Consider the following 19,074-nt stretch of genomic DNA (forward strand, 5'->3'; position numbering starts at 1 on the left):
ATTTAAATAATGCAATTATAAAATAAGTTAGATAATATAGAGCTGTGGACCAACTCTATCCGATACTATAAATAGTAGAAAATTAAAAAAAAAAAAAAGAAATCTTTCTAGAGAAGCCTGAAACCTGATAAGGCGATAAAATCCCCGGCTCCTAACCCTTTACTTATAATAATATCTGTGTCGAATTTATTCATTTAGGAAGTAACAGCTGTTAATTATGATATTTAATGGAGGATTTTAAAATAATAAATTGGAGTCCATAAATGAGTCCTATCGTCATGTAACTGCTCTCTCGGGTGTGAGAGCTCTTGCTTGTTTGGTGTCGCCGAGGGGAATCGTTCTTGGGCCGTCCGTTCGGTGGGTGGATCGGGGTGGGGTGTATGATTAAGTTGTAGGCGCTCGCCGGGATTCTTTTGGCGAACGGAGGGATGTCGATCGCGCTGGAGAGGAGGAACGGGATGGCGGGGTCGGGGTTCGGCGGGGGGATCCCGTGCTTCCCGATCTACGAGGCGCGGGAGGGGCGGCGGATCGATCGGCGGGAGGAGGAGGGGGAGGAGGAGGAGGAGGAGGCGGGGGGGAGGGGGATGGAGGATGGGAAGGGGGGGGAGTTGTCGTGCAGCTCGTCGATCGGGCGGAATAGTGAGGGATCGGCGGGGGGTTCGGGGTCGGACGGGGAGGAGTCCGGGGAGACGGAGGTGCAGAGCAGGTATAAGGGGCCGATGGAGACCATGGATGCGCTGGAGGAGTCGCTTCCGATCAGGTATCTCCGCTTGATCTCTGGGTTTTCTTGGGATATTTTGGTTCTTTTTCCCATTACTAGTTCATTTTTTTTTTTTTTTTTGGTTCTTGAATTGGGGTTGTAATTTCTTTCGAAAATTCATGAGTAATGTGATAAAAAATAAAAGGGTGTAAAGTAATTATCAAGAAAAGGATTCTTTTTGTAATCTTTGGAAATAGTCTAAAGATTGGGTACGGTCTTGATTCTTTGTGAATGTATCGCTAGTTTTTAATCTTTTGACTTCTTTTAATCTGCTCTTAATTTTGCTGCTGTGCTTGTGGTACTTTGTGCAAAAAAAATTTTTTTTTCTTCTCAAGACATGCGATTAACTAAATTTTCAAGGAGGAGGTTTTGCAAGTTGTTTGAAAATTCGTTATATTCTTGATCTCTGGGTTTCTTGGGATATTTTGGTTCTTTGTGCAATTACTAGTTCATTTTTTTTTTTTGGTTCTTGAATTGGGGTTGTAATTTCTTTAAAAATTCATGAGTAATGTGATAAAAAATAAAAAGTTTTAAACTAATTATCAAGAAAATGATGCCTTTTGGAATCTTTACAAATAGTCTAGAGATTGGTTACGGTCTTGATTCTTTGTGAATGTGTCGCTATTTTTAAATTATTTGACTACTTTTAATCTGCTCTTAATTTTGCTGCTGTGCTTGTGGTACTTTGTGCAATATTTTTTTTCTTCTTCTCAAGACATGCGATTAAATAAATTTTCAAGGAGGTGGTTTTGCAAGCAGTTTGAAAATTCGTGATATTCTTGAACTCTGGGTTTTCTTGAGATATTTTGGTTCTTTTTCCCATTACTAATTCTTCTTTTTTTTCTTGAATTGGGGCTGTAATTTCTTTAAAAATTCATGAGTAATGTGATAAAAAATAAAAGGTTTTAAACTAATTATCAAGAAAATGATGCTTTTTGAAATCTTTACAAATAGTCTAAAGATTGGTTACGGTCTTGATTCTTTGTGAATGTGTCGCTATTTTTTAATTTTTTGACTACTTTTAATCTGCTCTTAATTTTGCTGCTGTACTTGTGGTACTTTGTGCAATATATATTTTTTTCTTCTCAAGACATGCGATTAAATAAATTTCCAAGGAGGAGGTTTTGCAAGCAGTTTGAAAATTCGTTATATTCTTGATCTCTGGGTTTTCTTGAGATATTTTGGTTCTTTTTCCCAATACTAGTTTTTTTTTTTTCTTGAATTGGGGTTGTAATTTCTTTAAAAATTCATGAGTAATGTGATAAATAATAAAAGGTTTTAAAGTAATTATCAAGAAAATGATGCTTTTTGAAATCTTTACAAATAGTCTAAAGGTTGGTTACGGTCTTGATTCTTTGTGAATGTGTTGCTATTTTTAAATTTTTTGACTACTTTTAATCTGCTCTTAATTTTGCTACTGTGCTTGTGGTACTTTATGCGATTTTTTTTTTCCTTCTCAAGACATGCGATTAAATAAATTTTCAAGGAGGAGGTTTTGCAAGTTGTTTGAAAATTCGTTATATTCTTGATTCTTTGTGCGTTTCATCCTTGAAGTTTCTGATAATTTTGGTCTCTTTGCTCAAAGTACTGTTGAGAACATCTTTTCTTTTAAATTTGAATCATTTGATAGCTGTGGAAAAAGCTTTTTTGCTGCAAAGTTGGACAACAGAGTCTTGAATATGGTTGATCTTGGTGGACATCGTATATCTAGAGCATTCTAGAGCATCAGAACTCTAAAAAACTTAATGTCAGCATGATTCTTTTAATTTCGGAAGGACGCTTGTTTCTAAGTGAATTAATTCAATATTTTGGTCACAAATTAGTCAATTTTGGACACTAGTTTAGGAAGGACGCTAGTCAATTAATTACATAAACCATAAACGGAGAATTAAGTCTCAATGGGTTTCTGTATATTCCTATAATTTCTCACGCAGAAGGGCATTCTAGTTGATAAGAAATCATCAACATCTCATCTTCTTTTCATTTATTTTCTTTTCCTTTACTTTCTTACTATTATCTGAATTCATACATACATACATGCATATACACATTAGCTCAGGTAATCATCAGAAAGTAAAGGAAAATAAGTTTAAAAAGAAGAGAAGCTAAGCTATTGATGAGTTCTTATCAACTATAATGCCTTTTTGGGTGAGAAAATATAGGAATACACAGAAACCCATTGAGATGTCATTCTCCGTTTTGGATTCATTAGTGTGCCTGGCCTTGCATACTCTGCTCCTGCATCTTGTCACGGGGATGCAATTGTTAGCAGCTGACAGTTGATTTCTTTTACTGCAATTTCTGGCTTTAATTTAGGAGATGCTTGTGGATGCATGGTTTAGATTGTTTGTGATGGTGTGCTTTTGCCAAACCCTAGATGAATACAACTTCCATGTGCATTGTTGGAGAATACATCTTAGAGATTGCTTAGAAAAATACTTCCTTAATTGGAATTTTGGAGATGGGTTGGTTCCTCGATTATAAATTAGTTGGCTGTCATGTTTCTACTTTCTATTAAATGGTTGCCACACAGTGAGTCACATGAGATGGTGCTGCTAATTCAGAGAAATTAGTTCATTAAGCCACTATCTGACATTCCATCATCATACTAACACGAGATATATGTAACATGCATATGATGATGTTCTGTTCTATTACCTCACAGACTTATTTGCTAGTGACCAAAGTTCATGACCAAGAGACTTCTTGGTATAGACTAACAAGCGGTTTTCCGCAAAGAACTCAGGTGTCAGATTCTTCGCTGGAAACCAATGCGAGACGTGGATTAGGTTATCTGATGTTAAACTGGCATGTTTTGTCGTATTTTTATTAAATACAAAGCAGTGATTCACAGCCCACAGGGCGGCAAGGCTTCTGCCATGTCGCATTCCACTCATCTCAACAGCATGACTGCTACTCAAATTTGCCTGTGATTGTGCTGCTGCCCTATCACCTCACAACCTAATTCGACATCAAGATATCTGTAATGCAGAAACTAGAAAGCAGGTTGCTGCTGAGAACTGCCATATCAAATGATTAGATGGAGCATGTATTGTTTCATGTGGATGCTACCTAAAGCACAGTCAATTTTCTCACCCTGTAGGCCTGTATGTATCCTTTTAGGTCACCTTGCAGTCTTGCTACTTTAATGCCTTGTTGTTTTCTATGGTAATAAGCCAAAACAAGAGATATTTGATCCTTCATTGTCTCTAATGCATTGAGCTGTGCATAACTTGATTTAGTGAGTTCCAAAATTTTGTTGCACAGATGATATGTGATATTCAGTGTAGTTTGAGGTTACGGCCCAATAAAAGGTGACCAATCAACTGAATATGTGTGGGTCTGTGAGTTCTTAACTGATCGTGTATAATAGCTAGTGTTGCTATCTTGCATAATCAATTGGTCAAATCATGTTATAGCCTTGTTCTTTATTAACCACATGCTTTTTTTTCTCTTTGGCAGGCATGGCATCTCTAAATTCTACTGTGGCAAGTCCAAATCTTTCACAAACCTGGCAGATGTGTCCTCATATTCCTCTGCCAAGGTCCTTGCCAAGCCAGAGAATCCTTACAACCGCAAGCGCAAGAATCTGCTCGCCTTCAACATTATGTATGAGAGGTCTCAAAGTAACGAGCTCAGAAGCATGGAAGGTGGCATTTCCAATAGACCTGCCATTTCCAGCCGGTGCACATCGGCCTCCACCATCTCAATGAGCTGCTCTGAGAGCAATAGCAATAACCGTGAAGAGGATCATGACCCATCCCGGCTTCTCCCTCCCCGTTATCCACATAGCAGAGCTGCTGCCTCAGTTGCTTCAGCCCCATTTGATATTTCCCCACCAGAAAAATCATCTTTCCCAATGAGATCGTTTTCCTTGACAGATCTTGAAGGTGCGGTCAGCTCAAGTTCGTCCATTAGCCCCAGGGAAAAGCACAAGAGGAATTAGTAGTTAATTTTTTTCCTTTGCCTTGGTTGCTCCTTGTCCGTAACATTTTGGATCCGTGGGTGTTGGTGGCCAAGATGGTGGTGTCAGAATGTTGGTGGTTTTTATACGGTTGGGCTTCCTACTCTCTGTTCTGCAGAAAACTTAAAAGAGTTGGTAATCTAGATGGCCTCTCCTGGCTTCTTCCTTGTCAGCAATCTTGTCTAAATGGTGCCTTTTGTTTGCCTTTGCTCTAATATTGCGATGATAGTTTTCCATGATACTGCATTGAATCACCTCGTGCTTGGTGCCGTTACGTTGTTTCAGTTGTATAATTACTGATTCCTTCAGTTGATGTAGCACCGGATTCTAGGTGCAGGAATGGATTCCATGGTGGAATATTGAGGTTTAACAGGTGATACTTTGGGCTGAGGGCGCGGTATTAGGATTTTGCAGGAAGTTCGGCACCTCACCGCATGCATCCTGGCTCTGTAGATGATACAGTACGGATGCGGCGAAACGCAGGTTTGAAAATCGTGGAGGAAACTGGAGTTCGGAGGTGCTTTTCTTGACAGAAGAGTGGCTTTTGCTCGTTCTAGTTTTAATTGAAAGAAAATTTCTCATTACACTTGGCAGGTTACAGAGTTTCAAAATCTTTGTCAAGAGAATAAGACGGGGCTGCCATTTGCATGCAAACTTGTGGATCGGACGTCTATTAATCCGAGAGAGCAGCCTTTTTGATGTCTTTTTTGTCCAGGAGAACATGCGAAGGTTGACATATCTGCTTATATGGGAGAGATATGGAAGCTGTTTGTGAGGAGGATATCGAGTAATTATTGAGTCGAGAAAGACCAACTATGTTGAAGAGGCTTCGTTCTTTGCAGTGTACGGACTCGGTTCCTTGAGGGGATCGTCTCCAAGTGTTCGTTCAGGTCCTATGCTTGAATCAGTCGGATTGGGTCCAGATGGATGTATGTGGAACTGTACGACCACTCGGATTTCTTGACACGTAAAACAAACATCGTTAAACAAGAGAAGTAATGGCAAATGTTAACTAATCCTAATAAAGTTGAATAGAATTTCAAATGCAAATGAAGACTCGTAAAAAAATATCTGAGATAAAGATGCAAATTTTAACAGTATGAAAAGAATATTTAGAGTTATAATCTTTTAAATTTTCAGATTCAGTTTATTTATCGCAGTTGTACTGGCTGTGAATATAATATGTCGGCAGCCCTCCTTTATGGTTCAATAAATCACAACAACGTCATTCTTAATTTCACTATTAAGAGTTTTTATCAGTCGTGGCCATAGTTTTGAAAGATGTGCTATGCTGTCGTATAAAGTTTCAGTCGTAATGTTGATTTAAAAATGGAAGATTAGATTAACTAGAATTTAGGTATGAGAAAGCTGTCAACCGGAAATTCAGAATAAGTTTTGAACATTACAAAGTAAGTTGCATATGTAAGATACTGACAGGTCAAATTTTAAGGATGTGTAAAAGATCCTAACAACATGCAAGGAATATATTTATTCAATTAAATTTACTAAAAATTAATCTTTTAATTCAGTAACAAAATTGATCCTGATCAAATTGCTCCTTTAAATATATTAAGTATTCCTATAATAGATCTAATTAGCTCTCTTTTTTGAAAAGGAATATAATAAAATGTGTTGATTCGCATAAAAGGAGAGATATCAACATTGATGAACTTTAAAAGAAAATGCGATTTCGTAGAAAAGAAAAAAATCAAAAATTTTGAGAAAAAATATCTTAGTATATTTGGATTCGAACACCAACCATTTATTAGTGGGGCACATGAATCAACAATGGAGTATAAAATTAGCGGATTGGCATTTTGGAGGAGAGGTAGATAGAGGGCTTACGGCTATATTTTTTTTAAAAATAAATTATATATATATTTTAGGCTTGTGTTTATTATACTTATATTCAATTGTATGTAAAACCTATACTTACATCCAGTTAAATTAATAGCATTAGTAAAATTATTTATCTCATGTGAAAAGTCGAAATTACCTTTTAGTGGAGAAAATGATATATATATTTTTTTAATCCTTAGGTGTCTGTTATGTCACTTAAGATTATTTTGGTCATTTTTAATTTTTTTTTTTTTGATATGGTGTTTGGGTTCCATTTAAGGTTAGCAATTTAACTCATGTCCTATTAAGTGATGGGTTAAAGTGTTGAATAAAAACATATCTTAGTGGGGTAAGTGTAGATTTTGTAAACTATTAGATATAAGGGCAATTTATTCCTAATTCGGGAGGGATGTAATTTACTCTTTCTTTAATTATTTGAATTTTGGAAGGACTCTTTCTCATATCTTATCCAAAATTGGTATTTGTATAATAAAATGGGTTAGGTCGTGGCCAACTAATTTTGTACAACTTAGTTTGCTTCAAGATATGGCTCTTATTTTGTTTGGGATATTATTTCTTATTCAATATGAAGCACTCATTAATTATATTACATAAACATTTCATTATTATATTATTTATGTAAATTTATATTTTTCAAGATATTATGGGTATCAAACATATCAACTAAGATTGTTTAAATCAGTTTTTCAATTGCAAACGTTTCTTAGAAGGATATTCTGTGGAGCAAAATGGTAGGAAAGTCCACCACACATTTCATTAAAAACGAAATGAATATTAAAAAAAACTGAAATATATATATATATATATATATATATATAGTGAGAGAAGAAGAGAGAGGCAAAAAAAAAAAAAAAAAAAAGGCAAGAGAGCATGGCATCTAAGGGAACAACTTGGGTTGGGTTTAACTTGAATCCAATCACCCAACCAATAAATTGGGTGAAGTTGGGTTGATTGCAAATTTGAGTTAGGCTTGGACTCAAAAATCTTAACCCGATCTCAAGTAGGATTAGGTTGGGATTGCCATCAAACCTACAACTTTATCCAATCCTACCCAATTTACAAATAAATAGATATATAAATATTTTATATTCATATTCATACAAATTTCTTCTATTTGTATATTTTATATTCTCAGTCTTATTAATTTAGTTGTCAATATGTCATTGAAATTTATGGGCTAACTCGACCCAACTTGAATTTAGCTTAAGATAAGATCAGATTAAGAGATTTAAAAGTTGGGTTGGGTTGGATTAAGCTTGGTCATCAACCCAATCTAACCCGTCTGAGTTGAAGTAAGGCCAATCCAACAAAACCCATCCCACGAAAATGAAGCCGAAGCATGGATCTCCACAGCCAAGTTCCACTTGGACACACTGCACGGCAGAATCTAAAAATTGGAACCAGGACAGCTGGACTCCATCCCGTATTATGTAATATTATACAGCACTTATTACATGCAAACTAAAATTTCTCTTGCCACGATGGATACTGAACTTTTTTTCAATTTTATTTTTTATTTTCTATTTTCAGCCATCTATATAAATATTAATAAAATCAACTATCAGAAGATGACTAACATAATATGTCAATGCATAATGTTATATGCAATTAATAATAAATAGCATATCATTACTGTTATAATAAAATATCATTTGTAGGATATGCTATAGATGTCGTAATAAATTTTATTTGCTGTCACCATGAAATTTAAATATTTTATTTAATAATTATAATCTTATTTGAGATTATGAAAAAGTTGGTACTGGCATACATCAAAGAGCCAGACAAGAAGAGCAAGAGACAAAGCCAAAAACATCAGTGCATCTTGCTCCAGGTTCCACCTTGGCACTGTAAACGTGGCCCACCTCCAACTTCTACTCATATTCGAATAGAAAAAATACGGATAAATTAATATGCAACTCATATCTCTATTTATATAAAATAAATATAGATAGAATTAATATCCAATTCATATATGTATCCAATTAGACTAATATAGTTAATAAATTTGACATTCAATAATCTTATCCATATTCCTATTTATGAAAAAAAAAGAGCATATAACATAGATTTGTTCATATGGAAATGGATATATCCTTCGTACCAAAAAGGAGGAGGCAAGCACCGGAAAATTCAGACATCTAGCCTGTGCATCCGCTGTCACTCTGTCAAACACCCCACTTTGTAATATAGAAAAATAAAGAGAAGCTCCTTCGTCATAGAGTATCATGAGTGGAACAAGGATGTACATCTATTAGCTTGTAAAGCTATACTAGCCTTTTTTTTTTGGGTACATATGCTATACTAGCCTTTCTTTTCGGTACATAAGCTATACTAGCCTTTCGGATCACCAAACTAAGGACGCATCGACCCGGAGCCATTCTCTTGGGGGGGTCTCCCAACCATTCGCTCTCTTTCCTTCAAAAGTGCGTGTCAAGGACTACCAACGGAAGTCATAAGCCGTTTGTAAAGTAGGGCCGTGGTTGGAACAATGATTGATCTATTCATTATTGTATTCAGATGGTGAACAAAAGGAGTGGGGTCTCCCAACCATTCGCTCTCTTTCCTTCAAAACAATTCCTCCCCGAAACAACAAAGCAAGCACGCCTCCCATTCATTATTGTAATCAGATAGTGAACAAAAGAATTTGTCAAACCAAATCCGAATTTTTTTTATCAAACAGATGAAAAATCTAAACCCAAATCTGATTATTTTATTAAATAAATAATCTAACTCAATCTATATGCTTAAACGATTAAGCATGGCTGCACGGGGGTATAGGATCCAGCCAAATCAAAAAAAATATAGAACTCTCAATTTTACCATCTTTCCGCTAATGCCTTTCTTAAAAAAGATATATTGAAAATATGTCGACCATATTCAGTCGTTTTTTTGTTAAATAAATCAAAAATTTAGATCCAAATGTAACAATTTTATTATTAAATAAATAACCCAACCCAATTTTTAATATGTTAAATCAAGTTAAACAGATAAAACAGTTGTCCATATGGGCATCGGAAGGATCCACATCCGCCTCCACATTCTCTTAATGCTGGGTGCCACAGATGGAGATGATCCTATCGACTTATTTAGAAGATTACATACCAATCATGTGACCCCATTAGTTAACGCTAAATTCCTTACCATCCTAAGCTCTCCTGCCAACATAAATATTTTTAGATGAAAAATCTTACAGCTTGGGCTCGTGGCAGTCGCATACTAGCTTAATAACACTACCAGTCAGCCGACGGAGATAGATGGAAAGGCTACATTGATAGAAATCAAAAGTTAAGATGCTTAATTAAAACTTTTTTAAAGAAGAGGAAGTGCATATATAAATAGGTGAAAAGTAGAGAGGGTGCAAATATAAATTTCCAAATATTTATTGTTCCTTAGTCGTCAATTTGTTCATGAATGAACTAGGAAGTCTCAAATATACGTACCTCATACAAACTTCAAAGAGACTTTGGCGGCAGCAAACCATCCAGCCATTGAAGAACATATATTGGCACATGAATAAATGAACTCTTTGATAGAGAAATATTGTTACTCACCATAATTTCAACAAAGTCTGCTACAGTTTACCTGAACCCTGAACTTACAACAGAAATAGAATGGAACATGGCCATGACAAAAAATAATGACCCCATATTCGTATTACAACAGGCCTAAGCCACGCAAATGCCAGGAGATGATGACACTAATGATACACGACCCTATCATTTGGCCGGGTTTTGGTATTTTCACAAGTTTACTTTGATGAAAACTGAATTGTTGGGAGCAACAGACTTAATATTGCTGCTGCCGATAGTTCTTTGTTTGCTTCAGACCATCCATTGCTCCGGCATTTCTATCTAGCAGTGCAATGTGCAGCAATATATCTCCATGAACCAAAAATAGGATGAGTTGGATTTTGACTGTAGCAGTTTCTAACTTGAGACCTCAGGATGCTGGAATAGAAACTGGGCAGATGGAAGCTGATGAAGAGGTTGTGGGGCTTCAACATCTGCAGGATCAACTGCAGGAATAGCCTTTGATATATCTTCCGTGGAGAATGGAATGCTGCAGTGAATAAATAAATATTAAGAACATGTGAAAGTTATTAATAGTTGAGTTGCCAGCTTTTCCACACTGATAACTTGATTGGAGCATTCCAGGTATACATTGTATATGGCTGTGGTGACATTCAGATATCAGCTGTGTCAAATCAACCCTAATGATAGTAAAAGAGAGAACAAGAAAAACCAACAAACCATATCCGAGTTTAATATGGCAAGGGTAAAAGATTGGTCCAGAACTTGTCATGAAAAGGTTTGATGAACAAAATGAACCTGCCATAGCTTACTTAGGAAACAAGAAGGCATTTTCAATTAGAGAAAACTAGTTCGGTTGGAAACTACAGCAACAGTTTACCCAATTAAACATTTTTGGTGCAAGGAAGATATTTGAAACTTCTGAGAATTATGATTATCATCAATCAACTGCCATGAGTATTGTGCTATAACATCTTGCATCACAAATTCATATTTCACAGAAATTATCATTTTTAAATTTCAGAAAAAAGCTCGTAAGACCAATACTAACTGGTCGTATGAAAAACTGATGTGGTTGTAGATGGCAATAATCTAAAATATAAGTCAACTAACTAGTTGTAGTCCCTACAATCCTAGGTCCTTGAAGGGTTAAATTGGGACGAATATAACGTGTGGCCCTTTTTTTTGGCACAAAGTAGCTGCCCTAGGACTCTAACCCATGTCACTGTGCTTGTCAGAGCAACCCTGTTATCATTACACTAAGAAATAACCTCTAAAAAGTACATTACCCAGTTATTCCTGGCAATCCGGGGTCCTGGGAGGGAATAATAGTAACATTATTTGTTTGAAACGGTAAATAAAGAAAAAAAAAATACAAGAGCACTGAAAGAGCTTGCAAATTGATGAGACCTTGATAAGTAGTTTCATCGGCAAATAGCATGGCTAAGCAATGTTGCTTTGGCCTATAAAAAACTGATGTGGTTGTGAATGACAATAATTGTGACATTTTTTAGGACTCACACGATCAAATTGGTTCGAAAATCATAAATAAAGAAAAAATCCTTATAAAGGACACTGAAAGTGCTTGCAAATTGATGAGACCTTGATAAGTAGCTTCATCAGCAAATGCCATAGCCAAGCAATGGACATTTTCTTTCATGTCCGATAGAACTGGAGATGTTGCTAGATCAAATAAACTATTCTATTCTTAACAGAAATTGAAGGAATGAAATTATTGACGGAAAAGAGAGAGAAGAAAATGCAAAACAGGCAGTAGACTTATCAACAGCATGAAAACCAGGGACTTCCCATTGTGTGATGGACTATGGTAGCCTTCATAGCTATGAATATTGTTCCTCTCAGACAGTGGTTAAACAACATATCTTGCATAACTAATTGGAGATATATGTACTCATTTGTCAAAGATAAGACATATACTAAATAAACCAAATAAAAGTTCCAGACGGTAGTGGGTTTGAAAGAAAGGAATAAATAGCAAAAATACATAGATATATCAATATTATGGTTTAAAACTAGCATGGGAATGTTTATATCAACAACATGAATCTTGATAGATTCACTTTTCAGGTCAATTAGATTAAGCATTCCAAGCAAAAGAAAAAGGATTCATATTTCAATCAGTTTCTAAAGCACTTGTTCTGAGAAGTACTTTCCATAATATAAATCATATGTTTACCTAGTAAAAAAATTTTAGTAACAGAGCAACATACCTTAGATCATCATCCAACAAAAAAGAATTTGACACAAGATTCTGAGAATCTTTGTTAACAATATCCCTCATTGTTGCAACAACCTGCAATTTTTATTAACATTTTTAGCACAACTAAAAACATGAGAGTTAATAATTTGAAGAGGTGCAGGCATTATGACAGGCCTCTTTTGATACGCTCTGCGTACTGTATTTGTCATCCCAGTACATCGTGCATATTCGGTATATTTGCCGTACACTTAACGCCTGTTAAAAATCAAGATAAACTGAAGTAAAAAAAGGAATCCATACCAGAATCCAGTCATGAAAAATAATTCGTTTCACTTATGAAAAATTAAATACTAACAACAATAGAAAATTATCGGTGAATGAACATACCGGGCAAAGGTCTTGCCTAATCTCTTCAAGAGACTTTTTCCGCTTCTGATGTATAACCTAAGCCATTTCCATGATATCATAAGAAAATTGCAAAGACACTGCCAATGAGCCGTTAAACATGGAAGTATAGCTTTACCAGAAACCCCACAGCTTGTCTGATGTAATTTAGCTCATGCCAAGAGGTTCCTGCATACTACAGTAGTTGGCAGGTTAGGTGTTGAAAGATCAAAAACCGAACACTGAAAAAATTGTTAATCACCTCCTCCGTAACATCAGCAATCCACTTCTCCAGCAATGCAAGCCCAGACTTCACATACTCTCCATTAGAAAATGTGCAACATTCACGCCGCAGCAGTAGACTGGAGCCATTAGAATAACTCAACAGTTTAACATGTTCAATTTTCAGTTATTTATTACAGACTCGGTAACTTTAAGATGAAATAATATATACCTATTGAAAAGTTGGATATTGATGAAGGAGAAGAGCTGGGTGATGAGTTTGCGGATAAAAAAGGAAGGCACCTAGATAAACATTCAGATGATTTAATGATATCAATTAGGACGGTAAAAGTATATACGCATACAGCATATTCCAGAAGCCAAAGACATGACAAAGCAAGAGCCATATTCATTAATGGTTGATGCTATTTCTGTTAAGCAAAATGACAGATTAATCCTCTTTAAACATAATTACAAAGTATGTTTTGTACAGTGTAATGAGAAGCGAGAATATGCTGCCCAGCTTACTGCTTCGCAAAACTTCCTGCTTCACCAGAACCCAAATCAAAAAAATAATGGATTAGTGAAGCTGCCCACAATCCATTCCCCCATAATCAAAGTTCTATAACTTCAGAACTCTGCAGTCCTATCAAACCTTATGCATTTCTTTTGATCTATGGGGATTGTGTTTTCAATTTGAATCTTGATGCATTATATGTACCTCAAGATTATATGCAGTTCCCCATATCAAATTGTCTCCTCACTAACTTGATTCTTTTGCATTTCAAAGTCTAAGGAAACCTTGAAAGGTTGCTCCCCAGTTGCACAAGCTTAGAACACCTAGCCTATAAAGCAAGAGCCAAGCTGCAAAATCTTCCAACTTCAATGGTTCAAACCTTGATCCATCATGCTGAATCCTTATGCTTACTCCAAGGCTTATCAGTTGCATGGTAGGCCAGTCAAGCTTATTCCTCAGATTTCTCTCTTGTGCCATTCTAGACACCTGAATGCTTGGAATTTATTCACAAAAAACAAAACAAGCATCCCTTTATAATAGAAATAAATATATCATCAAATAGTAGGTCATGGAGTACATGAGAAAGAACTACTCTTTGCGGAGCATGCCTTAGAGCAGTCCTACATAGAAGATTGCAATACATCAAAGTCGAACAAGTGAAAAAAAGGGGCATGAAATACTCTTGTAAAAGAACAAGATACCAATCCAGCAAATACTAAAAAAGATGAACATCATCAAAGCAGGAAAACTCTCGAACACAACAGCAAAATGCAAATCCGGATACTCCAAATGGCACCAGTTAACTATAATATCCATGAAATATCCTCTATCAATGTGATCAGTTAGATATATTGTATAGCCAACAGACAACTTTTGCAATTTAGAACTTACTGGTACGAATTTTTAGTAACAAAATTGGTTAAGCATCTAATTATTTTCTATAAGAAACTTAAAATAATTAAATAAAGATGAAAATTCCGACCCTTGGTTGCCAGAATCAAGAGCTGGTGTAGGAGTGGGTGTGGCTGCAGGTGCAGGGAAGTGGATATTCTAAAAACACTTAGCAAGAAATGCTTAGAAAGCATGTGTAGGTTCAAGATTCCGGGAAGATTCCAAAATGGATGTATCACTCTAGGTATATTGACTCTGGTTACTAAGGTTTGGCCAGGTCAGTCCACCACCAGAAGAGCTCAGGTACAATGAGATGAAAGTAGCAAACTCTTATAATTATGTCCAGCGGAAACTCTAATGGAGTTGTGTGATTCCCCCTTTCTGATAACCCAACTTCTTAACCTGCTAATGATAGGTGGAATAACAGCAGCATGAAACTATTTCGGATCAAATCTACATTCCTTTTCAGACTTATGTTTGATGTTATTCAAGCTCTCCCATATTCTACAATTTCTTATCAAAGGTCATCTCATATTTCTAGATTCTCAACATTCTCGATTCTGCTATACTCAACTTACGCAACACTAAACTATTATCGAAATTCAGAAAATACAATGGTTGCAGCTAAAATAAGATAGAAACTGGTCAGTTCTGCAAACAATAATATTTACACATGAATTTTGAAGTCCTGAAAATAGAGCCGCGTGCAACTCAAGTGTCAACCCACTTGTTTGGACGCCTACAACCAAATTATACTGTAGGTTGAGTTGCTCATTGGGCTGCAACTTAGAGCTATTTTACGGTAGGTCAACTTGCGGTCAAAATAACCAGCGGAACGAATTGCATCCACTTAAGTAGATATCTTAATTAAAGAGATTTGCTCCTTCCCCTCCACTCTCCTCCCTCGCCCTGCTCTCGAGTTCCTCCTCTGTCACCCTTGATGCCAAATGCTAGCCCCACCGCCTCCAAAAGGCCCACGACCACCTCCTTCACCTTGAACTTCACCGCAGCAGACCTCCCCTCCTTCCTTTGTCACCTCCCCTTGCTTGCTCTCGAGTCCCTCCTCGCTGCAACTAGTCCTTGTCACCTCTAGGAGGTCCACCATTGCTTACTTCGCCTCGGACTTCACTATGCCGCCCTCCACTTTGTCATCTCCTCCGCCGTCCACCCCCTTTGCCCCTCTTCTTCATCTTCCCCACCTTCCTGAAGGCTTGCACCACCACCTGCACCCTCCCCAATGGCACCCATGTCCACGCCTAGGCCCTCACTACCAATGACTTTGACGCAACCTCTTCATCTAGAATAGCAGTGCAAATAAGCCAAGTAGCTCGCGAGCTACTCGAGCTCAACTTGGGTCCAAGCTGGTCCAAGTTCGACTCTACCGAACTTGAGCAGTTTTTCGACTCAAGCACAAGTAGAAAAATAAACGGTTTGCACGAGCCTAGTCAAGTATATATATTTTTAATAATATTATATTTTATTTGCAATATATTATTAATTTAATATTTTAAAATATAATATAATATTATGTTATATTTTAATTTTAACTATATTCTTTAAATTATGATCAACACTCAAACTTGAGCTCGCGTATGGCTTTGTTGATATGCAAGCCGAGTCTAGCCAATCTCGAGTATTGCCTTTTTTTTAATCAAGTCGAGCTCGAGCTTGGATATTAAGGCTCGATCGATCTTGAGTCAAGTTTCGAGCCCGAGTATCTTGAATCGAGTCGAACTCGAGCATCTAGGTACTCGACTCAACCCAGCTCGATTGCACCTATAATCTAGAACATCCACATCTCCATGTACATCAAGTGCCCCGACCTAACATCCGCTCACAAGATATTCAATAAAATGTCTATTTGTGACATCCTTTTTTCCCAAACTCTCCTCCAAATATAAGAAATGAGCTTCCTTATATGTCAACTATAACAACTTAAGTTGCAATACAGCTTGAGTTGCAATGCAACTTCAGCTACAGGGCTCCAAATAACCCTAAGTTAACTAAAGAATAGATTAAAAAATGTTGACTACAACATAAAAAGTCATCCAATCCATTATGATATGAAACGAATGAAAAAAAATATATAAATTGAAAAACTTACATAGTTTTGGCGTAATCGGTCCATAAGTGAATCCAAGAATCTGATAATGCTATCCCAATGAGAGCTCAATGGTTGTTGCAAAATGCCTCCAGGTGATTTAGATGCCCTTCCAACAGATGCTCTAGTAGATTTTGGAGCCTTCACCCAATGAAAATGTTAACCAACAACATGTGAACATAACCCATCCTCATGTCCAGTAGACATGCTCAAAATTAATTAAAAAAAGGGCATGCTTAGCTAAGGAGTATTATGAAAACTAGTGAGAAACAGCAGCATCAATAATGAATCAATTGACTGAAAATCCACATCAAGTATCACACACCTGAATACAGTGATTCAAAAGTGGTAAGATCTCCTTCTTAAGATTATCCCTGATCATTCCAAAAACCTTCTCTACGCAAGCTGTCAACTGCTGCTTAAATAATATAGCTGGGTACCGTGCATCAACATGCATCATGCTATCTTCTGGTCCAATAAGCTTTGAAGGAGATTTTAGACTCTAGAAAAGGTAAATCGTGTGAAATGAGTCAAGCTAATTCGAAAAAGAGAAAAAGTAAAGACATAGTTGGATGGTGACTAAGAAACTTAATTTTAGATTAGGTATTACGAATATGTCACTAAGAGTGAAAAGACGAGAAAGATGACACTGCCAGCTTAGCTTTGCTGGTGTCCAAAAAACTTTGGAAGGGGGTAGCATTGATTGAAAAAAAGTGATACTTCTACTCAACCAAACTTGGTGTATGAACTTTTAGAGGCTAGAACTAGATCCAGAGTAGAATCAATCACCTTATTTTATAACATCTATTGTCAATTTGTAATGCATCCTACCTTGCCATATATTGTTGGTAAAGCTACATCTTTTGTCAAATAAAAACTTATGCTTCAAACATCCAAATTCTCCTACAAAAACCACCGATCCACCCCCCTCATTCAAGTGCCAGCTACATTTAGTCATCACATGGCCAAGAAATCTGAAACCGCATCCCCACAATCTATCCAACTAGCACACTCTACAGACAAGTAGTTGTGGTCTAAAACATGCAGACAAACTATAAACTGCACACACTTATGATATAAAAGATGTGCTCTAAACCAGTGCATAGTGCATAGTTTGTGAATGTGCATGGTCAATATCTGTGCACAAAAGCATTTTTTATAAAGTGGGGATGAATGAAAGAGTAAGATACCAATTCATTACCACACAAATAAAGAATCTCATATAAGCGGGCCAAATAACTAATTGTGCTCAGAGTTGACAGCTCACTCACTTGTACTATCCTTCCACTTAAACTCAAAGACCCAGCAGAACGTCTAGAAGGTGTAGTAAGGAACCCATTTGATCGTAGGTTCCTTTGCAAGAGGCATAGAAGTGCTGAAGTATTGGATAACCAATAAGGAAAGATATCATTCTCATTGTCCACCTGAAAAATACATATGAGCAAAAAACACAGGTATTTCAAAATTGAATTGGAGCCATCTAAGAGAATGAAAAACTGAAATATGTTTCAACCTTTAGAGCATCATTGATTGCCTCGATTATGTAATCAAAAATAGCTGTCCTCTCAGCCTCAAAAGCACGCCAATGAAGAAGGCATTTATATATGATACAAGCAGCAATTGGTTTACCATTTTGAAACCCCAAATTTTCATTAATACACCTTGAAAGGAGTTCATGATGTTCCTGCATATTGACCACACTCAGATTCACAACAAAAGCAACTATAAGTATAGCCAAAATAAGATCTTATAGCAAAAATAAGATGTTTGCGAACTGATATGTTCAGTGGTACCAACTATATCTGTGAGAAGAGCCAGAATTGGCTGTTGTTTGTCAGATATTTTCTTTGTCTTTTTTATTAAAGATCATGAACTGAAGAAAATAAACTTAATCTTCAACGAAAATGCTAGCAACAACCTTCTATTGATTTATGAAGCAAGTTAAGTGGGAAAAAAATTTGACGTTACACAACAAGCTTTCTGCATTACAACTGGCTAAAGCAGGAAATCTGCTTTGAAAAAAAAAAGCACAAAATTACCTCATGCCTTTCAACAGGTATTCTTGTTCTCCGTGAACCAGTTAAGCTGTGCGGAAGAGGAACAAGAAATTTTGTAGGCGTTGGAGTTTCCTAGAATCAAGAAAAGTAGAAACATGACATACTTAGACAGATTAGATGAATGGATGCAAGCAACTGAAAGTCATAGGACTTTACAGGTACAGTCTTCTGGTCAATGTTGGGAAGCGCAAGCACACCAGAATGCTTCTGTTTTTACAAAATGAGAACATGTATATCAGTTATTTGAGTAGAGCCTTTCCATACAATACTGTTACAGCCTGCTTGCTAGTGCACATCAGACAGAGATAGCAAACAAATGAAGAAAAAGCATAAATGTATTATAAGGGGAAAAAATACCTCTGCAAAAGGGTTCAGAACCCCAGAATGGCTCTTCATGGGAGATACACTCAGTGCTTTTTGCCTCAAAACATGATTTTCATCTTGTAAATTTGAGAGCTTCTCCTCCAAGCTGAGATATGAGAATATAATGGTCAGATGAAGCTAACAAAAGTAGAATTATGACAAGGAAGCGTAACCAGCATGAAGTATCTATGTTTGATATGT

The 19,074-nt window shown here is 36.5% G+C and overlaps 2 protein-coding genes and 1 long non-coding RNA gene across 9 annotated transcripts in view; 1 reads left to right on the forward strand and 2 right to left on the reverse strand.

Annotated features, from left to right (window-relative positions):
• The first annotated feature begins 297 nt into the window (after positions 1-297).
• LOC103704917 (uncharacterized) lies at positions 298-4,896 on the forward strand. The gene is made up of 2 exons (XM_008788428.5): positions 298-760; positions 4,223-4,896. Exons 1-2 carry the CDS (start codon positions 429-431, stop codon positions 4,704-4,706), a joined length of 816 nt encoding a protein of 271 aa, XP_008786650.3. The 5' UTR covers positions 298-428; the 3' UTR covers positions 4,707-4,896.
• A 5,193-nt stretch (positions 4,897-10,089) lies between these two features.
• LOC103704916 (protein OPAQUE1) overlaps positions 10,090-19,074 on the reverse strand; it is a 52,562-nt gene continuing 43,577 nt past the window's right edge. For 5 of the 7 annotated variants that reach the window (XM_008788425.5, XM_088721376.1, XM_026803784.3 and 2 more), the window contains 14 exons: positions 18,868-18,979; positions 18,667-18,717; positions 18,493-18,582; positions 17,967-18,137; positions 17,725-17,877; positions 16,779-16,955; positions 16,457-16,594; positions 13,177-13,247; positions 12,985-13,084; positions 12,862-12,918; positions 12,726-12,782; positions 12,513-12,593; positions 12,349-12,431; positions 10,090-10,646 (listed from right to left, as the gene is read on the reverse strand). In XM_008788425.5, the coding sequence (XP_008786647.3) occupies positions 10,514-10,646; positions 12,349-12,431; positions 12,513-12,593; positions 12,726-12,782; positions 12,862-12,918; positions 12,985-13,084; positions 13,177-13,247; positions 16,457-16,594; positions 16,779-16,955; positions 17,725-17,877; positions 17,967-18,137; positions 18,493-18,582; positions 18,667-18,717; positions 18,868-18,979 (1,474 nt within the window). In that variant the 3' untranslated portion in view covers positions 10,090-10,513. The remainder of the gene's footprint in view (positions 10,647-12,348; positions 12,432-12,512; positions 12,594-12,725; positions 12,783-12,861; positions 12,919-12,984; positions 13,085-13,176; positions 13,248-16,456; positions 16,595-16,778; positions 16,956-17,724; positions 17,878-17,966; positions 18,138-18,492; positions 18,583-18,666; positions 18,718-18,867; positions 18,980-19,074) is intronic. The other 2 variants (XR_015986866.1, XR_603694.5) reach the window with 1 other exon arrangement.
• LOC148703315 (uncharacterized) lies at positions 13,336-13,947 on the reverse strand. The gene is made up of 2 exons (XR_015986867.1): positions 13,666-13,947; positions 13,336-13,488 (listed from the first exon to the last, which is right to left on the reverse strand). It is a non-coding gene; the product is annotated as an uncharacterized LOC148703315 (long non-coding RNA).

This window comes from Phoenix dactylifera, chromosome 5 (genome assembly GCF_051530095.1).
Source record: "Phoenix dactylifera cultivar Ajwa chromosome 5, Ajwa_hap1_PhDact_Kaust_v1.1, whole genome shotgun sequence".
Classification (NCBI taxonomy): Eukaryota; Viridiplantae; Streptophyta; class Magnoliopsida; order Arecales; family Arecaceae; genus Phoenix; species Phoenix dactylifera.